This window comes from Catharus ustulatus, chromosome 2 (genome assembly GCF_009819885.2).
Source record: "Catharus ustulatus isolate bCatUst1 chromosome 2, bCatUst1.pri.v2, whole genome shotgun sequence".
In the NCBI taxonomy this organism is placed as follows: Eukaryota; Metazoa; Chordata; class Aves; order Passeriformes; family Turdidae; genus Catharus; species Catharus ustulatus.
Genome location: NC_046222.1, coordinates 97868445 through 97887245, shown reverse-complemented (window position 1 = coordinate 97887245; position 18801 = coordinate 97868445). Strand labels below are relative to the sequence as shown.

The following is an 18801-nucleotide window of genomic DNA, read 5'->3' as shown; positions in this document are numbered from 1 at the left end:
GCGCTGGGGCTGTGGCGGCTGGGGGTGGCCACGGCTCACGGCAGCACGGCGGCTTGGAGCGCCCAGAGCTCGTGGCAGCTCAGAGTGCCTGGGGCTCGTGGCAGCTCGCAGCGGCTTGGAGCGGCCACAGCTCGCGGTGCCTCGCGGTGCCCGTGGTTCATGGCGGCTCGCGGCGGCTCAGAGCACCCGGGGCTCACAGCAGTTCTCAGCGGCTCAAGCGCCCGGGTCTCACAGCTTCTACTGCAGCCCGCTCCCTCCCTCCCTGCACTGCCCCGGCTCTCCGGGTGCCCTGTGCTGCGTTGGGAGCCCTGCACCCCCCCGGGCTTTTCCCCCACACCGCCGCTGCCCCGATGCTGGCGGGCTCGCGCCGCGCCATCGCTGCCCCGATGCCACCAGCTTTTCCCCCCGCCTGGGCTGCGCCGCCGCCGCCAGCTTTACCCCCGTGCCGGCGCTGCCCCGATGCCACCGGGCTCGCCCTGGCCTGGCGCTGGCCCGATGCTGCCGCTGGGCGGGCTCTGCTTGGCTCGGGACTGTTGTGGGCTCGCACTTCTGGGTTGGCAAATTTCCGAACTTTGTCCATTATATAAGGCGCGCTGGACTATAAGGTGCACTTCCAGGTTCGGGGAAAAATTTTAGTCAAAAGGGTACACCTTATAGTCATGAAATTACTGTACTCAGTTTATTTAATTTGATGCAAGACAAGGACCAAATAAAGCAAGATTTAAGTGACTCAAGACAGGCTAGGCAAAGCCCATCCCAGCTTCAGAAGGATAGCTGAAAAAGTGAACACACTTTATGGCCCTGAAACCTTTCCTGCATAAACCCCCATGGATATTCTCATCTCTTGAAGTTCAGCCTGGCTAATTCTCACAGCTCAAGCCTCTCTAGGCTCACAGTGAATGAGCCAACCTAAAAATGCAGCAGCAAAAATATGTCATCACCAGATAATATTCTCCAATTCTCAACACCTCATCATTTACTCCAGCAGCTATAGACATAAAAGCCGTATGGCTTTCAACTTATTGAGTCTTTTCTAAAATGTCTAAATGTTTCCTGCTGACCCAACTTCATTTTCCATTTTCTGTTGACCAAGAGTTTTTCTAAAGGTCACAACTGAATCTTCTTTCTGTGGTACCAGAAAGAGAAACTCTAGCAATAAGAATAGCAGCCACCATTTGCTCTGCAGCTGAGAAGGTATGAAATATTGATGTAAGCATATAAACCCCCAACCTCCAAAGAAGAAAAAAATTCCAAATCAAAAAAGCAGCCATTCCCCTCCCCCAGTGTAACCTCCACATCAGGCACAGTCTGAGTTATTGTTTCCAAATACCAGAATGCAGAATAATCTCAGTACAGGTAAATTAAAAACTTGTATGTAAATATTTTATTCTCTCATATTTTGCAAATCAGAAAGCAGTGTTTGGTAATAAAAAATAACACAGAATTATTATTTTTCTTCCAGTCCACACTCATATATTACCAGGTTTCCCACATTACTGATGAAACTGTCCCTTACAGTCTAAAGGTAGTATTCACTTTCAGTATATTCTGTACTTTTGACTTATTTAATATTAGTCTTCTGAACTATTTACAAATATATTACAACCTTTAAACCTCAAAGCAAAGAGTATTTCAATAATCAATCTGACATAAGGATCAGTAGCTTCTACGTAACTTCAGTGTTTAAGAGAAACTATACACGCAGTGCGGTAGATCGGAATAATTTATATCTTTTTAAAAAAAGAAAAGCACTGAAAGTTTCTGAGTATAAAACTTTCGCATTGCAGTGGTACCTACTGATCCTCCTGGATTGGAGGACAGGAATGTGAGGTGATGTCACTGTGCTTGTAGAGAGCCTCATCCAAGTCCAGTGCTGTGTTGTTCAGCTTGAGGGTCATGCAGCCGTGGTAGGATGCGGTGACCGGAGTGGAAGTGACAGGAACGTCTGTCGGAAAGGGGAGATAAATATCTCTGACAGCTGCTTTTATATAAATACCTGCCCTGCCTCGGCTCAGATGGCTCTCACTTCAATGAATTCAAGCTCACCTCTTTCCATGCTGGGGTTTCTACCTCCCCCTGCCCTCTCGCCAGAAGGCAAGAGCACAATCCCAGGCGTGAGGAAAACACCATCTGTTCTGGTGCACAAAAGCCCTTCTCCCAGGCTGAACCCTTCCTCAGCTGCTCTGTGTCTCTGCAAGGCCTCCAGACCTGATGAAACCATGAGACCTTGTGCTGCACAGCAGCAAGACTTCACTGCAGTGGCACAACATGCTCACAACATGCTTTCCAGCCCCATGTTTCCCCCCCCTCAATCTCTGAACCCTCTCCTTTGTTATTGGTGGAGATGTTAGACCTGCCTCTAATGCTTTTTCTCTTCAAAATGGCTTCCAAAAGATTATAGGAAGAAATTTATGACAGAAGCACTTCCCATATGCCACCTCTGCTATTTGCTGGACTCATCTTTACCACAATTTTGCTGTGCACGACCACAGGTAGGTTGCTGGCTTTCATCAGAAAGGTGCTGGAATGCCTCAGTTGAATTGGTCAGGCTAATGAGACTAATTTTTACTGTGGAGATTCACAGTGACGTTCTTTTAATCAGTTTACCAGGGCAGAAAACAGATGGCAAGGAAGAAGACACTAAGTACAATCCAATAGACTAGAGGAAATTAGTCAATCTAACTATTAACTTCTGTAATATCATGTACACACTGACTGTAAACAAAAACCCCACACAGTAACAAGTAACAGTAACAAGAAAAATCTACATGAGTTCTGTCCTCTACCTTTCCCCAAAGGTCATTGGTTTATTTACAACCCAAAGCTGAGCCAATCAAATTGGTTGTGCAATGGAAAATAATGAACGTCTCAAAGAATATTTAACTTCACGGTCATTCAGGTAACTAAATAAATCACTTATCTTTACATCGAAGCAAGGACAACTTGAACAATAGGTTGTCCTGTTGACCCAGGATTATATGAAATTTAAAGCGTTCTGCCTGGAGATATGCAGGGCTGATATGATCAGACATAGCTCAGACAGAATCTGGGACTGAGTGGGAGAAAGAACATTTGTGGGAGATCTTCAAGCCACAAAGAAATACTACAAATCTCTCCAGCTTCCTGGGGGAGAAGTACCATTGCTTGGTAGTTGCTTTAATTAATGATGTTATCTATTTCCCATTCCTCCCCATTTACCAAAATTTATCTGCAAAGTCTGCTTAAAGGAATGCAGCATCTCTGTTGTAATACCTCACACGAAGGTAAACTAAATTTTGAGTCAGAAGGAGTTGTAAGTTATGACTTAACAGCTTAAAGACACATCTAAGGAGTTAGGCAGATTGTTATTACATGTGCCACAGGGCTGACTGAAAGACAATGTGGGCTTTCTGATGGATTTGTAAAAGATTTTTTAAAAAATATTTCTTTTTGTGTTGTAGTTGTAAATGACATTAAATATTTCATTTTCTGTTATGACTAGAAATTGATCTGTCCAAAATGGGGCCATGTTAAGATTTGGAAGCCCAGTTTAAATGTTCCTTCACCTGGTGGAATGTATATTTTCTGAAAAACCACCTATGCATCCCATAAATTACATAATTTAGGATTTACCAGAACTGAAAAGCCTCTAGAAAATGTAATAAATATCTATGTGTTTCCTCTTATCTGTTGAAACTCTAACTAGTATTTCTTCCACATCTGAAACATTAGCTGTGCTTAGGATCAGACTTACTACACATTTGGATCCAGAATCCTTTCTTTATTTGTGGCAAATGGAATAGAGACATGAAGTTTGACCACTATACTGTTCTTTCCACAGGGTATCAAAGCATGGAAAAACCAAAACTACGTAATGTTTTCAAATCTGAATGAGCCAAGCTCACTTAGATCTGACCATTCAGTATTGTTACTTAACCCAAGGTGATAAATTCAACTGAAGTGCTGAAATGTTTACTTATTTGGCAAATGACAGGGTTTCTCACACAAGCACTAGGTTCCTCTCAATGGCAAAAGCAGAGTGCTGGCAGAAATTCCTGTTGCTAAGCACAACAGATCAAAGGGCGGATAGTAGCTAAACCTACAGCAGCCAGCTGAGTCTGAGCTGCCACAGCCATGGCAACTCTCACACTTAGTTCTGGCAAATTAAAACCAGTGCTGCACCCAGCACAGGTAGTCTAAGCAAACCAGTTGGGACAGTGACAGCATGGGATGATTTGCTGAGCTGTGGAAGTCTCTGCTGTGCATCTGAGCGCAGCTTAAAAGAAAGCAGGCAACCTCTCTTGCCTGTGAAATGGTCAGCTTAGATAATTCAATGTGAGAGTAGAAAAGGCCACATTTGGGATTTCAGCCTTGTTCCTGCCACTGTGTGAAATGTCCCAGAGTATGTGGCCTCCACCTTTCAGGTGTGACTGAGAGCCATTTGCTTCATCAGCATAAAACCTCTGTAAACTCTTGCTCATGGTGGGGACAGCCTCACTGTGTGTCCTAGCACATGTGGCACCTCAGCCACCCTGTTCCAGCCTGACTGCTTCAGCACCTTACAAGAGGCCAACATTTGTACCCCTCCCTTGTTTGGGCAAGTACGGGCAAGATTTTGCTTAGCTGCTAGCATCATGTGCACCAGAGACATAAGTGTTCCTTTAATAGCATTCCTCAGCAGAAGGGACTGATAAACCTGTTCAGGCAGAACAAGAAACAAACTCCCAAACTTGGCCAAAATTCACGATTCAGATGAAAGTTTGATCTTGCAGGTTCTGAAGAGAGGCACAAACTGACCTCCCAGAAGAAACCCTGCTGAAAAGCCAGATAAATTATAAATGGTGCTAACCCCTTGGTTTGCCCTGCATGCCCTCTCCTGGGGGGCAGTCAGTTATCTGTGTCGTGATCCGTTCAAAGCGAGCATCAGCCATGGAGAATCACCACACTGGGCTTCCCAAGGTTCAGGCAAAGCAACTTGAGGCCCCAGTACTCCCCTCAAGAAGTGCTCCCATGGGTTCACTACATAAATGAAGCAGCTGGAGCGTGCAGTCCAGCTCCTATGGATTCTACCAGGTTTCAGATAACCCAGTTCACAGCAACTCTTCAGATTAAATCATTCCTATTGTTGAACAAGCAAAATCTCCTCTTTCTATTTTTGCCTCCAGCTGCCCTCAGAAGGACAATAATTCAGGGAAAGTGCAGATCCATTATGTGCCAGCATTGCAGACAAAGCCTGCTCAAGCAGAAACAGAGGAGTCTCACAGTTTGAACAGAAACAGTTTTCCTGACTCCCAGCTCAGCAAGGCGAGTTGGAAGTCTGTGGTTCTTGGTACAAAACTGGAGGCTCACCTGGCAATCCTCCCACGTATGTCTTCGTTGACTGCAAAGAGCTCTCCAGGATGGACAGACTCTCCTCCAGCTCAGAGATGCTTAGTTCACTCTCTCCTGCCACCCCATCTACCCTCAGGGATAAGTGATCTTTCTTGAGGAGGATGTCTACAGAGTGCTCCTTCTTATCACAGAGATTTACTGCCAGTCTGGACACAACTGTGTTCTCCAAGGCCACGATGATAAACTGAACAGCAGGAGAAAGAGAGAAAGAAAAACAGGCAGTGAGCAGAAAAATACCTAACTACACTTACCCACTACCAGGATGAGCCCAATGTGCTCTCCATTACAAATATTTTGCAGAGCCTCCAGCGAATTAGGCTTATTACTATTGCTGATTGTGTTCTGAGCTCATATGCATAGGTGAAAAACCAATGAACCAGTGGGACTAATTCTTGGAACCATGTTTTCTCAGAGAGAGTTCTCAGTGGGTCTTGCAGAAACCATTCTATTGCACTGGAACCAAACTGACTGGACCTGCTGTACTAGAAATGAAAATTGGCTCATGGGATTTAGTGAAATCCTTCTTTGTGGAATGCCAGAATAGGAATATGCCAAAATGCTTTGTTATGAATGCCATTCAATAGTAGCTTCAGCACTCCTCCATAACTGGCCTGTCCCAGCACCTTTCCCATACCTAAAGCCTGTCTCCTGGCTACTTTGATACTGATCAGTGAGAATGGAAATCCCTGCTTTATGCCACTAAACAGTTTCTGTGGCAGAAAAAAAACCATGCCTGCATTCAATAGAGCAGTTCTGTCTTTTACCTAGGCCACATTTGCCAAGAGGTCCCTGTTAGCATCTGACACACACCTGTAAGAGGCAGAACTTCAGGCAAGCACTGTTGTTTCAGACCATGCTCTGAACAGGTGGGACAAATAATGAGGCAGGCACCAAACCTGACAACTGTTTCTGAAACTGACTTCCAGTTACCTGGAAACAGCAAGGAAACTTCCCTACAAAAATACTTGTTTGTACCTGTTGTTTCAGTTTCTTTGTGGAGTGATAGTCAATCAGAGATAGGGATAAAGGAACAGATGCTTCTTCTGTAACTAGGGCAAACAGCACACCAGTATCTGTTGCTGGTTGAATTACAGCATTTACTTCTATTTCCCAGTTTTTCTTGGTTTCATTTCCAGAAGAAAGTTGAACTGCAGAAAAAGAAATTCATAGGACAATGTGTCAAATGGGTAAGCTATTAAATTTCTCCCTGGAAAAGAGTATAGGAGATGAGCATCTTGAGGGACTGCCACGTTTTTTATTAAAAAAAAATAATTCCAAAGCACTTGAGCAAAAAATTGGACAAGAAAATGGCATCTGATTCCTCTTGTTGCCTTATGCATTCTGCTGCTTTTCAGAATGTCAAATGATAAAATTAAGCTTTTTTATCACAAAGAGTTAGTCAAATTCCCATGGCTGCCAATCTGACACATTCAAAGAACTGCTGCAAGATTAGTCAATCAAAAACCAATTTTTGAACCAGTCTGCTCAAAGATCATTGAGAAATATAAGTAGAAATTTGACACACAGGAAACATTTCTAGGAAAGCCTGTATTAAACTCAGAAATTGTATAAGCATACTACATTCATCACCTACTCAAACTCCTCCTGAACACCAATCTCTCAGAAGTGTGGCATGTTTTATTTCACCTGTTGAACCCTGAATTAAACTTTCTGGTATCTTCTTATTGCCTCAGTGCCCTTATAATTTAAGGTAATGAAGGCTGCAAAGAAAGATCTCAATCCTGCTCCTGCAACCTCCCTTCACAGGAGTTTTAGCTTTGCTACTTCACCACATCTTGAAATACAATTCATTCTTTATAAAGCTTACCACTGCAAAGGAAAAAAAAAGAGATAGGCACTTCACCTGCACTTTAGATGCTGCCTTGTCTTTGCTTTGGAACTCTTGAATCCATGTGCTCAGTAATATAACAGACACCTGTTACTCCCTAATTTACCATGGCAGAGCAGGAAAATCCACATAACACTGAACAGATGGCTCCTGCAGAGCAGGACTTACACACCACACTGAAGTAGATGGTCAGCATTTGTGTGGGTTCAGAAATACTGATAGCTGATTACACACATAAGCAAACAATAATCTAGAACAATAAAAGGGTTTGCGAGTACTACATTAGTATGGACAAGTTTGATTTGACACCTGTTATTACTGTATGCCAATTTAATTGGCTTCTATCTGAGGTACGCTTAGTGCATTTGTCCCAAGTGTAAGTAACAACACCCCATGATTAAAAGTTAATCCAAGATAATAGTATTAATTTTTCTGTCTATCATAACTTCAAGATACAGCAACATGGCTTGTAGAAAACAAGCTATTAAGCAGAATACAATGGTAAGGACTGGAAGCACCTAAGCTGCTGACAGAGAGATGTAAAGCCTCTAAGGCTGAGGATGAGCTGGAGCCAGTCTGGGTGTGAAGTATGTTACTGGAGCTACACAGAAACCACCTAATCCATGCTGGGTATATTTGTACTGGTTCAAACTATCATATATAGGCCTTCCTTCACTAAGGACCACAAATTTAGTCTTTTCTGCGTCAATCAACAGTGAGTCTGGCATACATCTAAGTTTTACACTGTTTATTAACCAGGTATGGTTAATGGCAGGACAACAGGTCAGAAATAAAAAAATCCCAGCCTACTTACTGTAAGTAAGATTAAACACAGCAAAACCTCGGCCAGGATAGAAAGAGCCTCGTCCTGCTACAGCAAAGCACTGCATCTTTTCATTCATCTTTATGGTCTCTTGGATAGAGGTGTCCTCCCCATTCAGCCAGTTCCACGCCCGCATGCAACCATCCAGACGAGGGTTTATCTAGGAAGATAAAGCAGTATCTTATGCCTCAAACTATTGTTCAGTGAAGAGGAATTGTGTGCAAAGGAATAGTAAATTTTATAATGATACTAAACAGAAGAAATAATTTTGATGTGTTATGCACATGCAACCCCAATCCTGCAACCCAAGCGAGTGGTCAGTATTTCCCCAGGAAATTCCCCTCAACTCAGCTTGTCTCCACAGGCCAGAAAGGTACTAGCTAGTGCAGGTGCTGATTTGGTTGTATTGATTCTGTAAGTTCCTCTATGTGTTGCCCATCATTAGTACAACTTATTTCTACAGCTCTGCAGCCAAAGCTCTGTTATTCTGCATTGCAAATGCTGGAGGGTAATTTAAGGCTGAAAATCTCAATCCTTTTTTTTCATTGCGAACAGCCTGCATTACAAAGACAGACATTGGAGCTGATCACAGTATAGGTTTTGGGTTCTGGCTCAAGAAGGGGTTCCTGCACCACAAGAGCAGCACACATCTCTGTACACACCTTATTCTTTCCAGCTTTTAGTTAGGCTATCCTGTACCTAATGTCAGCATTCAAATGTGAGTCTATGTGTAAAGAGAAGGCTCCTTGCAAAGCTTCTAAATCAGCACCACTACTCCCAATTAACTGAAGGAGGGAGAGAATTAAGTGCCTGAGCCAGGATAAAAACCTGAGGAGTTTCTGGCTCTCAATCCTAGATTCTGACTACACCCTGAGCTTACTGTCTCTGACATGCAGTGGCCCTGAATGACTTCTTGTGAGGCACAGGAGCTGTGAGGCTCAGTTGCTGCCAGTCACAAAGCCACAAGCTTGTCACCTCATTTAGGAACAAAGAGGTGCAAATTTGGGTTTCAAGGTGCCAACTCTGCTTGTGGTGGGCATTCAAACCAGCCTGAGCAGATACACAGCAATCATCCAATCTCACCCAAGGACAGCTTTAACTTTTATTCATATGCTGTATCTACTTCAATGAGGAGGAAATAAAGAAAAATAAGCTTCTGTTTTTCGTTGGGTCTCACTATACTGACACAGCAAACACATGCAGCAAATTGTGATATGTTACACATGACGAAGAAACTTTGGTTTGTTTTTGTTTGGTCCTGACTTTGGTTCCAGGCTTAGCAGGCACAGTGGCACTCTCCCACAGCAGTGTGCCCACCCACCCCTCCCCTGGGCCACTCGTGCCCTCCAAGCCAGCACTGTGAATTTTGGCATGTGCTCCAGTTTTGTTGTGCCCTAACTCTGCAGGTGGGATACATCTCACCCAAACTTGCCAGTGAAAAAATCTGGAGTCTCAACTTTGCTGCTTTGCTGCTGCCTTAGGCTCCTGCTATAGTCAATGGACAGAAAGCTGTACCCAGAAGGTGATAATTCCACCTGTTTCAGGGCAGGTTGAACTGCTCTCAGGAAGGACTTATATTACCCCAGGAGAAGATGAAATCAAGCCCTTCAGGCATGCAAAGGAACACAAGTTATAATGCTATACTTACTGGTAGAATAAGGTCCTTTGTTTTGAAAGGAATTCCTCCTACTGTCAAATTCAGCTGATATACTCCCTTGTCTAGTGTAAACAGGTCCCCTGAGACAGCTATTTTCATAACTGCATCCCTGTTGACCTTTATAATCAAATTTCTTTCGAGTTCCTCAACAGAGATCTGAAAAAGTAAAATTACAAATTGAATAATTCAGTATGAAAAGAACTCAGCTACAGGGCAGACCCCAGAGATATCCCCAAGACAAAGAAATATTTGCAGTCCCCAAGCTTCTTTTTTCACCTTTTAGGTCACACACCATCTTGATACATAAATCTACTCTAGAAAGCAGTCTGTGATTACCCTTAATGGTAAAGAAATTTTTTTTTACAAATTCATCATTTTGGTTATGACCACAGACTGCACAGAGAAGCACTGTAAAGCTTCTGTGGAGGGAGAGAAGGTGAAGCCCAGAGCTGATGCACCAGACTGCTGAACAGCAGCTGAGATCCTGCTGCCTGCTACCAACAGGTGTTCTGTGGCTGTAGCAGAAGACAATCCCAATCTTCCTGTAGAGAAGAAGAAAGGAACACACCTCTTTCATAATCTTCTTCCCACTCTATGACAGATACTCCACCTACTCACTCTTCATCTGTGCAGCTCTGTTCCCGGACACCCAGATGCTGCTTCCATCAGTGAGCTGCTGTACAGAACCATTTATCTATTTCAGAGGATGTTTAGACATGTTCTTCCCTCTCCCTGCTAGCAGGCTCAGTCCTGAGCATCTTTCTCTCTGCATTTTGACTATTGTCCCAAAATTGCTCTTATCAGCCATTCTGAGCTCTTACTCTGTGGCTGTAACATAAAGGAGGACAGGGTTGAGCAGGTTTATACCTGGGCACTCCCTTTGGATTGCAGTCTTCAGTAATGAAGATAAAGTGAATCTGATAGTTGAAAAGATAATTCACAGACTTTCCTCCTCTCATGAACCTTTTTTCTTCTCTTGTGGATTCCAGTACAATCTGGTTTATATTGCTACAACACTTGTGTTGCTCTGTGCCGCATCCTACAGGACATGAGTTTATTTGTCTGCAGCTTGCTTGTTTAAAATAGCACCTACATCTCCAGACTGCATTCCATGGAGACACACGAGCCAGTCTCAAACAGGCTTTTTTTGGGTGTTGGATGGCTGCAAAGCCCATTCAGTGTGTGGGAACATAAGCCCACAGGTCCTGGCAGCCCAACTGGCTGAGTTACACAGGCCATGTAGCCAAAAACTCACACAAACACCTCTGCTCAGTGTTGTGGTCACCACTGCCCTAATGCTCCGAGCTGTGGAGTGTCACAAGGAGCTGTCACAGACCATCTCCCTGCTGCTGGCACAGACAGTGGGCAGACACAGAGCTAACAGGAATTGGAAAATGCCAACAGCAGCAGTGCCCACACTGTGAAGAGATACTGCTACTTACAGGGCCACCAGAATGCAGGGCCTTCTGAAATTTTAATCAATTGTATAGCAAGTAATAACATAAAAAATATTAAAAAACCCCTGAGCTCTTAGCTGCATCTGATCTTTAATACAAGCAAACCCAAATCACTGAAAACTTCCATAAGAGAAGGGGTCAATCCCTGTGGGAATGCTCAACAGGTTCCAGTTTAGGAAATTACATTCTGCCTACTTTACAATGCCCTCTGGCTGTTTAAGCTCCTGCTTCTTAGTCAAAGCTTAACTGCTGGTGCACCCCCATCACATATAAACCATTTCAGTAGTTAGCATCCTGCTCCAATTCCCTACTCTTGTGGTGAGGAGAAGCTACTTGCTGCCAGCCACCATGGCTTGGGGACATTCAGGAGGACAGTTCTTATGGCTAAGGGTTCCCAAATGGTTAGCCATGTGGGCAGTCAGCTTTGTGTTTTGTATTCATGCCCTGGATAGGTCATATCATATAGCCAGGCTGTCCTCTGTTTGCTGAAAAACAAGTGGACAGCACTGAAAAGGGACAGACCTGCAGTCAGCTACAGGGTTAAAACTAAATACCAATCTTGTGATTGCTTAACTTTCAGCCCTGACATTTAACTGTGCAGGTAAGTTATTATTTTTGCTAACCAAACTATGTCCTCAGAGCAGTACTAAACTGAACACCGAAAATAAGACAAAATGATGACTGTTTTTGGAAATGCAAAACAAACAGAAGGGAGTGCATCCTCTCCTATCGTAATTTCATATGTGCCACTTCATCCAGCTGGATTACAGAAAAATGACCACATAAAAAGTGGTTCCTGAGGTTTGCTTGTTTGTGTTTTCAATGCTGGTTCAATGCTCATTTCAAAATATCTTAGGAAGGTTAACATCAGAGGAAATACTGTAGAATATTTGAAAATGCCATCGCATTTCTGTTAAATTATGCAACTTTTGCTCAAGAGATGAGAACACTGCTTGTGCTTTTTCACACATTTTGCTTTTAAATACTCATTGTTTTTCCATCTGCTGGAAGTTAAATAGTAAAATAGCTATTTTCTCACAACGCATATGAAGTTCTCTCCAGTATCCAAAGTCCTCTGGTCAAGAGCTAACCAAAACTAAGGGCTTGATTCTGTGCATACTGAAGTCCAGACTAAAGCTCACAACTGCACCTGAGCCTGGGCTGTGATGTCTGAAGATTGTTGGGGTTGTGCTTTGTAGAAAGTAAGCTTGCAAAGTACACACAACTTCATGATTGAAATGAAATGTGTGGCTACATGTTTTATAATAGGAGATGGTAAAAAGAAATTCTTAAACGGGATTTCCTAAATTAAAAACCATGCCAGATAGAGAAAAATGGAGAAATAAGGGAGGGGATAAAATGTAGGAACGTATTTATAATTGTATCACTCAGCTATAGAGATTAAATTGCATTTAGAGCTGTGTGACACCAGATGTCAAGCAGAAGAGAGCCAAATATCTCTAAGGTGAAAGCAAGAGATAGGAAAATACAGCAGAGAAAGGAGAAATCAACAGCCCCTCTGCAAACCAAGCAAGGTCCCAGGTTCTCAAAGGTATAAACTATGAGCTCAAGAAACTAAAGACTCCTTCCTCCTGCTGCTGTTCATCTGTGGGTAAATCCTTCTGCTTTGGGGCAGTGTCAGCACTGCACTGATTCACTCTGGGAGGCAGTGACCAGAATTATGGCCAGTGACCTGCTCCAGGCACACACTCCTGTGCCAGCACTGCATGATGCTCTCTCTCCCACTCGTGCCATACTATCTATGCCTCTGGCAGCTGCCCAGCTCTGCTCAGCCCACATGCAGGGCAGCACCCCTGGCTGCAGGGACACCTCTGCCCCCACCCCATCAGGTGGGTCCTGCCCACCTGCCCCACACTGCACTCACAGCTTGGTCTGTACTGTCCCAAAAAGCCTTGGGGAAGGATTTCTGGGGGATTTACACAATTCCTCAGAAAATGAACAGGGTCCATTGCTGCAGCCACTCAGGCAGGCAATTTCTTGTTTAGGGTGATACCTGGGGATAAAGCCCTGACACTGATAGATTTTAGGAGACATTTAATTCTTGCCTAAACATAACACTTTTATCACACTGCCTTTTCTCCCTGGAGTAAGAAAACATATTTCAGCTGTGTCCCCTCAAACTCATATGGGGTAGTTTGTAATTATCCCATAATGAGGTCTGGTGCTTAACAAGTATGTTAGCTTCTGTGTTAAAATAATTAGTTTAGTAACTGCAGATTTTTGTGACTCCCAAGTCACCCCAGTGGCATCCACTCCGCTTTTCACAACTTCTGTCACCACCCTCTCTTTGCAGGCAATTACAATTATCATATTTCAAATTAGCAGAACAACTGTTACTATAAAATTCAGTAAGAATTGTCTTGAAGCTACTCTAATATGTAAAGATACAGTGTGCCACACATTTTATCTACAGCTTCACTAAACCTCTACAGTTCTCCATTTGGAATCTAAAATTGTTTCCCTGACATTAAAGGAACTGAACCAAACATCACCTCAGCTGCTGGAAACATTACCAAATGTCAGTAGTTGATAGTGAATGTATTCAAGGACTTCTTCATTTACTAATTAGAAACAATTTTTTCCCACCTTGCTTATTTCTTTAATGTATAATTTTGAGTTTTGATATACTAAATAATATAAACCAGAAAATTATGCACAGTTACCAGTATCTGCATTTGTCTCATATGTGATTTAGCTGAGAACTTCCCACCCACTCCCCAAGAACTCCAACACATAAACTTAAAAGTTAAAATAACTAATTAAGTAAGAAAAAATGAAAGGAGAGCAAAAGGCAGAAGTGAGAAAGGATGTATAAACTGCTCATCTAGTGTAGATCACACTGCAGGATTTTTTTCATGATCCTAACACAAATGGCAACAACCGTAACACTCCCAAAATCACCAGTCCATGTTCTGTGAGAGTCCCAAGAAAAACATGGACCCTTACAAACCTTACAATCTCATGAGGTTGTTGGGAATATGGTATCAATAAAAGGATGCTTTAGGGGTAATGGTAGTGCTGGATTGGCAGGTGGATTTGATGATTTTAGAGGTCTCTTCCAACCTTTTTTGGAATTTTATGATTCTATAATAGACCCCAATATCTTTACAAGAGAAACAATCTAGTTTGTATATAAACAGTATAAAAAGCATATTGTAGCATAAGAAAATTGTCAGAAAATCAGAGGCCTGTGAATAAACAAATTAACAAATAAACAAAAGCAACCACACACACCCCCACACCAAACACACTTGGAAACTTTCTTAAAAGAACAGATACAGAGTTCCTTCCCTCTTACTCACTTCCAACCCTCCCCCAGAGGGCATCTCCTTGAATTGAAGTCACCTTAGCCCTACTGCATCTCAAAGGCACTGTTAGTGCAAGCGGTTGCTCTGGTTGTGCAAATTAGAGATGCAGTCCATATTACAATGGACATAAAGTATAATTCAATTTATCAGGAAATATACCCCATTCTCACCTGAGAATGTATAACATAGTGGCATGCATGGATAGACAGGTTGGAAAAGCATTTTCCCAAGAAACACAAAGTCTATCTGCACTGGATGAGCACATCCCACAGAAGCCAAGAGGGAGGGAGGCTGCAGCAGGGGTCTGGGCTCACCGTTTGCCACATGCCGTGGTTGATGAGCGGCCCGGTGCTGGTCACGCGGCCGATGCCGTTGTACTTCAGCTGCAGCTCCAGCCGTCCCTTGCGCAGAGCCAACACTATCCATGTGCTGTCTCGATGGCCTCCAGCAAAGAAAAGGATACCTTCAGGATCAAAGGTTCTAAAGTCGAACTCAGCCACAAGTCTGACCGCACAGGTGCCAAGAAATAAATTAGTTATGCAGAGTTCAAAAACCACAGAGTAGTTTCCATACAGATAGCATCAATTCTAGCAGCTCTAAAACTCTGTTAAAACATACTAGCTTTTAATGCACTCCTGAAAGCCTTAAGATGGGAATATAGCTTTTAAAACACCATCAAGAATAAAGAATACAACACCATATTTCAGTAATTACCCTAACAGCTCTGTGGTCAAGACTGCCTTTCCTAATTACTGGTTTAGATAATGTTTATCCTTACAGGACTTCATAATCTAAGCAAACAATAATGAATGTAGGGTCAATTATTATTGCAACAACTCCCTTGCATGCATCAAAGCCAGTCAGAGCATTTCACTGTCATCCTAAATTGTCCTCACCTTGTCAGTTGTTTCCTCTTGAAGCGCAGCCTGATAACAGGAGTGCCACTGAACATCCTCCCCAGGTGCAAGGATTTAATACTCCTTCCAACAGCAAAAGGCACACATGGTATAATGTTCTATAATCAAAACACATTTCTGAGTGCTTGTTCTCCTCACACAGCAGAAAGAGAATCAGAGTGCTGTAAAGTAAAGGTCTGTTTGCAGTTACAGCAATCAACACTGACATACCTCACATGTGTTCATGTCCTGGGAAAGTTTCACTCCCCCTCTGCCATCACAATGGCAGGTGTAACTCCCTGGTGAGTTGACACAGGTCTGTTCACAGAGCTTTTCTTCACATTCATCTATATCTGCACAAGACCAGAAACGAGAGACGAAAACCACTGAATTTGTTTAAACATGACAGAACTGCGGGAATGGCCTGAACTTGTATCAGGGGAGGTTTAAGTTGGGTATGAGAAAAAAGGTTTTTCACCCAGAGGGTGGTTGGACACTGGAACAGGCTCCCCAGTGAAGTGGTCACAGCACCAAGCCTGACAGAGTTCAAGAAGCATTTGGACAGTGCTCTTGGGCACCTGGTGTGACTCTTGGGGATGGTGCTATGCAGGGCTGGGAGTTGGACTCTATCCTTGGATCCTTGTAGGTCCCTTCCAACTTAGCTTATTCTGTGAAATCTACTTTTCACAGACAGATTCCAGCTGCCCAAAGACACATAGCAAGTCAGTGGGAAGGCTGGAAGCAGAGCTCAACTACTTGTCTGCTGGAGCAGAGCCCTGGGCTTTAACTTCTAGACAAGACTTCCTCCCTTCAGGCCCCTTCTGCTATGCCTGTACTGACTGGCTCCTGCTCCTTGAAGTCAGGGACTGCATATAAAACCTGAGTTTCTCATTCACTGTTTTCTTTTCTTTCTTTCTTCAGGTATGTTTCATCTTCTTCACAGACAAATGCAGGAAAGCAAACTGTGACAGCCCACAGGGATCTCTTCAGGCGGAGTTTTACACTGAACATCCAACAGGACTGGTTGGAGTGTGATTTGAGTCATTACATTAACTTAGACAAAAGGCAGGGAACAATGCTGGTTTTGGAACACTTTCAAAGCTTACTCTGTTGAGAAAGCTTGCGGCAGTGCAGCCAGCAGAACTGTGCATGGTTCCAGTACATATTGAGTTCCTAGCTCAGAGTAATACCACGAGACAGGTTTTGAAAAAAGAGCTACTGCTTTGTAACTTTTCTTGTCCTATGAAGAGAGACAGCAACATGCACAGATGCTCCTGAGCTTTCACCAGATCTTGCAGTTGTTGAAATGTCAAGAAATCTTAGTACTTTGGCTCGCTTGATCCAAGTAATCAAAGATGACTACAAACTCATTGAACTCAAAGATGACAGCAAGCTCCATGAACTCAAAGGTGACCGCAAACTGCAAACTTACTCCCAACTAGGGAAAGGGAACAGAACTCCAGTGTGTAAGCAAGATTAAAAAAGAGATTTAAAAAGCTTTTACTGAAGCCTGCAACTAAATTTCTGGGGTTCTACAGATTTAAATTATATATTAAATGCTAACATATTTCTTGAGCTTACCCTGACAAGTTTTCCTCAGGTCATCGTACTTGTAGCCTGCATCACAAAGACATTCATATGAGCTTATTAAATTTTTACAACGAGCTTCTCCACAGATGTCTGCTGATGCTGTGCATTCATCTATGTCTGCAAAACAAGCAATTAAACAACATGACTTCAGAGGAGTATAATCACTTCACTGTTCACATGGAGTGAGCTTAGGGCAAGGAAATCCCTGTGTGATTTTGAAATCTGAAAAACAGTATCTTTAAGAATCTACTTTTAGGGTTAGCTAGCTATAAGAAGTGACTTCAGGCTTCAAAAATCAGTTGGTCTTTTTAGCTTAAGTCATTAAACACTGTTGGAAAAAGCAGTGCAAAGTGAACCAGGAGAAAAACTCTAAAACAAAACAAATACCACAAAACCAAAAAGCCCCACTCTCCCCAAAGAGGGGGACTGAAACTGCAGGTTTAAAATGCAACAGGTAGAAACTTAGGAGTGGCAGCATGAATTTTACTGAAACACTGAAAGAACACACAGCCTGTGACACTTCAGAGATTTCTGTTCTGTGTCCTCAGACAGGCAAACAATAAATTTTCATATATTTACAAACCTAAGATCAAAATCTGCTGGTCTGTAGTGGCAAAGGAGCATTGAAACAGCTCAATTCTTCACAGAGAACAAGCCATGCCAGAGAGATCTGGGGTTTTGCCATAAGGGCAGGCAATGAACTGGAACTGGAAGTCCATAAAAACACCTGACTGTTTTCCTCACATGCTAAATAATACCCTGCAGAGTCCCAGTGTTGACAAAACATTTGCAGTATACCAAGAGTTTAATATTTACTTTTGCTTTCTAGTATGTGTTAAAACTACAGTAACACATTACTCTTGTTGATTTTCCCATGTATGAATGAACTGGCTGAATACTTTGTGCAGCTTAGCCTACAAATCACGACAAGAGGGAAATTTTGTGTGTATGCCCATGATGACAGGAACAAACATAAAAAACGTCAAAATGCAGTGATAAATCTGAGCTATCAATAACCACACCTGGCAGTAATCTCAGCAGATGGAAGGTCACATGTTGAAGCTACAGAATACTCATATTGTAGTGCTCACAGTGCTCTAGGAGACGGTACTAGGATATGGAACAAATGTACATACACAGGAAAGCAAACACATAGGTGAGCCTCTCGCCATCCACCTGTCCATGCTGACTGGCACCAGAGGACAATTCAAAAGTGAAGTTGGCTCTTCTAAGTTGCTGCTCCCCTTAGGAAGGGACACCATGTAATCTGTACAGTCATTACTTCTTAGAGTGGAAGTGACATAGAAACAAAATCTTGCTCTTTTTCTTTTTGCACTGTCCAAAGTGTATCCTTTCAATAAATACCTATTTTATTCTTTTTGCTCTGTCTAGTCTCTGTTCCAGGTCAGCCCTTCCAGGCATCAGTTCCATTAATAAGTTGCTCAGATCATGTATGCAAATTGTTAAGAAATATGTCATTGCATCCATCTCTTAGAGATACATATACCGGTTTTTTCATAAGATGAACATAACTTTAACAGCACCTGTTGTTGAGTTATTGAGTCTGTCTCAGCATGCAGTTTTTCTTAACACTTTTAAAATCTCAGTTGCTTAAGTTTTGGTTGTGTAAATTCATTCAGCAGTCTCAATCAGAAACTTCAGGTCCTCACTTTCTGTTCTCAGCCGCCAAAATAAATAACTGCCAAACTTCACTAGGGCCTTTCTACACCTATTAATATTGTGTTGCAGTGAATTTAGCATCTGTATCTGTCTGAATTCATTAGCTGCTGCACACATCCAAATCTAAAAAAATAAAATAAGAAACACACA

General features: G+C 42.8%; 1 protein-coding gene across 1 annotated transcript in view; it reads right to left on the bottom strand.

The window, feature by feature from the left end:
- Positions 1-1361: 1361 nt before the first annotated feature.
- The window catches only part of GAS6 (growth arrest specific 6), a 40414-nt gene continuing 22974 nt past the window's right edge, over positions 1362-18801 (bottom strand). The window contains exons 7-15 of the mRNA XM_033051507.2: positions 16963-17088; positions 15613-15734; positions 15382-15500; positions 14800-14989; positions 9691-9855; positions 8034-8202; positions 6346-6518; positions 5329-5554; positions 1362-1945 (exon numbers count right to left, since the gene is read on the bottom strand). Of these exons, the coding sequence (XP_032907398.1) occupies positions 1794-1945; positions 5329-5554; positions 6346-6518; positions 8034-8202; positions 9691-9855; positions 14800-14989; positions 15382-15500; positions 15613-15734; positions 16963-17088 (1442 nt within the window). The 3' untranslated portion in view covers positions 1362-1793. The remainder of the gene's footprint in view (positions 1946-5328; positions 5555-6345; positions 6519-8033; positions 8203-9690; positions 9856-14799; positions 14990-15381; positions 15501-15612; positions 15735-16962; positions 17089-18801) is intronic.